Source organism: Stegastes partitus, unplaced genomic scaffold, assembly GCF_000690725.1.
Source record: "Stegastes partitus isolate 25-593 unplaced genomic scaffold, Stegastes_partitus-1.0.2 Scaffold2340, whole genome shotgun sequence".
NCBI lineage: Eukaryota > Metazoa > Chordata > Actinopteri > Pomacentridae > Stegastes > Stegastes partitus.
In genome coordinates this window covers 41644-45606 of record NW_007580071.1, presented here as the reverse complement: position 1 = coordinate 45606, position 3963 = coordinate 41644, and the positions used below count along the sequence as shown (strand labels likewise).

Genomic DNA, 3963 nt, shown 5'->3' with positions numbered 1-3963 from the left:
ACATGAGCTCCAGGGTTTAACATCTGAGGGAACATGTTGGTTCCAGGTTCTTACATTTAGAATCATGATCCCAGAATTCTTTTTATCCATTAAAAAAACAAGAAAAACAAAAACACTAAAAACAAAGAAATGTTCTTCTCTCTGGTTTCCAAGGTTCCAACTGAGTCCTGCTGACAAAGGACGTCTCTGAGTTCTCTCTCATTCTTCATGTTCTGGTTCCACAGAGCTGCAGGACTTTATGCTGAAAGCTGAACCTCAGTGAAGATAGACACGAAAAACACCCAGAAACTGCTGCTTCGGGTTCAGAAGGTGAACAGTTGTTCGTGTATGTGACTGACAGAGATCTGCATTAGCTTAGCATGATCAGAGAGCTGCATTAGCTTAGCATGATCAGGGAGCTGCATTAGCTTAGCATGATCAGAGAGCTGCATTAGCTTAGCATGATCAGAGAGCTGCATTAGCTTAGCATGATCAGGGAGCTGCATTAGCTTAGCATGATCAGAGAGCTGCATTAGCTTGGCATGATCAGAGAGCTGCATTAGCTTNCCCTCCATATACCCTACACAGGGTTGAGAGGTGTAGAGGTGATGGATGGATTTCTATTATTACTATTATTATGTCACTGTTTAATGGTGTTTTTTTAACTTCTTGTGTTGCTAATGAACAACCGATTCAACAGTTAAAATCAGAACCGGAGCCCAGCTGCAGCTGTTCAGTTGTCTGTTGTGAGACTGACTCCACCAGCAGCCAGTTTCAGTTTCTGTGTTCTTCATGTTTATGAGCTGTTGTCTGACAGAATAACGTCTCTGATCTGGAGGCACCTTTTAGCTTTTTCCACATCAAAGTGAGCCTCGGTCAGATCAGACCACCTGACATGCTGAGGTTCGAGCAGTTTGCAACGAGTCCTTTCTGCGTCTCAGTGACTGAGTCTGAGCCGACTCTTACCGACGATGGTGAGGTTGAGAGCAGCCTGTCGCAGGCCGAAGCTGTTCCTCAGCTCGATGGTGTAGCAGCCACAGTGCTCCTGCTGCCCGCTGCTGATGGTCAGTTTACTGCTGCTGTCACTGCTGGAGATGGAGATGTCAGCCGAGCCCTGGATCTGACAGACACACAACATCACACACCATCAGTGTCCAACCTGATGGATCAGTGATCAGGGAGCCCTGTCAGTGTGTGTCTGTGTGTGTCTCACTGGTTTCCTGAACTTCAGCCAGGTGCAGTTGATGGGCGGAGCTCCAGAGAACTTGCAGAGAATCTCCACCTTCTCTCCCGCCAGGATCTTCATGTCCTCTGGGAACTGCAGGATCTGAGGAGGCAGGGCTGCACACACACCAATAATCAATATTCAATAATGACACAAAGCAAACAAAGCAGCGTCAGCTTTTTCTGTTTCAGCTCCAGACTTCATGTTATTGCTTCTAAAATGATTTTTATTTCTGGGCCTTTGCCTTTAATCAGCAGAGCAGCAGAGAGAGAGACAGGAAAGTGGGAGAAGAACGGGGGAGACCTGCAGCAAAGGGTCGTGGTCGGGAGTGGAACCCACGATGCTGCGTCAGGGACTAGAGCCTCGCTCATGGGACGCCGTCTGACCCGGTCGAGCTACCGGGGCGCCTGACCTCATGCTATTTTTAACGATTTAAAGACGCATGAAGGCAACACAAATCACAGATGACCGACCTCTTTACTCTGGATATGGAATAATCAATAATCAGTTGTAAGTAGTAAAAAAGGAAAAGCTGCAGCGCCCCCTGCTGACGTGGATCAGTCAGGATTCTTCTACATTTCTTAAAAACACTTCGTCTGGTGCTGAAACAGAACACTGCTCCTCCTCCGTACTTTGTTCCATTAGTGGTTTTTCCATGATGAGGTTCTGATTACTGTCTGACCTCATCTGGACACCAGACTACAGACGAGCTCTACACAGCTGCAGGTGGAGGAGCAGGTAGAACCGGGTTACATCAGAGCAGCAGAGGTCCAGCTGGCCTGTTATAAAGGGTGCAGGTGAGTACCTTGTTTGGGAGGAGTCTTCGCAGTCGGCTTCTTTATTCTGGCTTCACCTGCAGAAACACAAACTGTCAGAAGAGGTTCTGCTGGAGGACGCTTCCTGCAGCGCCCCCCAGTGGACTAAATACACTGCAGCAGATCAGAGAACAACGACAGAATGTGACTCAGAATCACTTTGTTTTCTGAGTTTATCCGAGAAAAGTTTGTTTGAAAATGCTCATGTTGTGTTTCTGGAGACGCAAAATATTGTCTGAACTGGAGCAGAAACATCTCTGACACCATAACACTGCAGCTGAGCCCCAGCAGAACCAGACATGTTTGGCAATGAGGCCCAAATACAGGATGAGAAGCTTCTTGACAGCATGAACAGACTCCTCAGTATCTTCTTCTTCTCTCCGTGTGCAGCCATCAGAATAAACAACAAACTGCAGGAACTATTTCCTGCATCATGAGCAGCTATTTTTAGATTGTCCATAAATGGTCATCAGAGACGCTCTTCGCCTGTCTCACATTCTTCTTTTCCTTCTTCTTCTGCTGCTTCTGTCTGCACTGGAAACCAGAGTGTCATGCACAAGTGCAGAAGTGTGTCTGATTACGGTCCTCTCAGACCTGCACTCTGTTAATCTGACTTCATACGCATCGAAGCCAATCAGGAGGATTTGGAAGTTGTCTAAAACCACAGATAACGATGTGAGACTCTGTATTCACATCTGTTACCACAGAGACATCGAAACAGGCCATTAGAAGTTCTACCAAGACAAAAGGTTCCTGTCCTTCTTTATTTCAGCATGAACTAAAACAGCTTCACTGGCCTGAGCTCAACAGGCCTCATACAGTCTCAGCCACTGTGCTCCTTTACTGGCTCAACGCCCACAATGCTCTCTGTTCGCCAATATGGAAGCAGTAAACAGGAAGCGGCTCCACCCAGTGGAACAGCCAGGTACTACAGCATTATACCATGTACCAGTATGTACCAGTATGTACCAGTATGTACCAGTATGTACCACATAGTCTGAGCAGCTACTGCAGCTCTGTCATCACAGAGGGAGCTACACTCTAAAAACAGACGTCTAGGCTCAACAAAACTAATCATGAGAGTTTGCATCAATCTTTTGCAGTTCAGACAACTTCAAGTTAAATTCGGTTAAACCAGTGAACTATCCAGAGTTAAAGGATTAGTCTCTTGTCTAAGAGCAAAGATATTTTAATGACCGATTACTTGATAATTGATAGCATAAAACACTAATTTTAAATGTTTTAAGGACGTGACATCCTGAGCTCAAAGTAGAGAAATATGAAGCTATCAAGCAAAATAATCTGCTGCAACTGTAAATTTAAATCAAGTGACAGAGTTTGAATCACACACAATGAGCTGATCTAATTACCAACATGCTGACACGACTGGTCAAAATAATGTTTGTAACCTAACAGGTTTATGTGAACCAGTAACTCAGAGTGGTTTTCTTGCAGCCATACATTTCATGAAGAAGGTCCCTGAACCACCTGGCAGAAAGCCAACAGGCTATGCTATGCTAACATTAGCAGGCTGTACAGTTCCCTTCCCTTTATAACAGCATTCATTTAGACTGTTTAAAGGTTATTTTCTCACAGTGCTGCTGGGCTCTAATCAAAACCACACGTCATGTTTTCACAGCCTACAGTAGTTGGTCAGTAACTGCAGCCGGACTGTAAAACTAGTTTCCAGTGTTTGTAAGCAGCAGGCTGCAGGCTGAGGAGCCTTTTTACCCAAATCAGGGCGAAGCAGCTGAAGACGAGCAGCTGCTTAAAAGGAGAGCAGCTCCAGGACACTTCCACGCTTTTAATCTGCAAAGTAAAACAAAGTCTGACAGAGCGAGCAGCGCCACGAACCAGGCCATAAAAGGAAGAGTGGGAGAGGAGCCGCTGCAGCCTCCCCCAGTCCTCCCCCAGTCCTCCCCTAGTCCTCAACCAGTCCTCCCC

General features: G+C 46.1%; 1 protein-coding gene across 1 annotated transcript in view; it reads right to left on the bottom strand.

The window, feature by feature from the left end:
- mylka (myosin, light chain kinase a) overlaps window positions 1–3963 on the bottom strand; it is a 59749-nt gene that overhangs the window by 18912 nt on the left and 36874 nt on the right. Inside the window, exons 19-21 of the mRNA XM_008304867.1 lie at window positions 2010–2057; window positions 1193–1320; window positions 946–1099 (exon numbers count right to left, since the gene is read on the bottom strand). Of these exons, the coding sequence (XP_008303089.1) occupies window positions 946–1099; window positions 1193–1320; window positions 2010–2057 (330 nt within the window). The remainder of the gene's footprint in view (window positions 1–945; window positions 1100–1192; window positions 1321–2009; window positions 2058–3963) is intronic.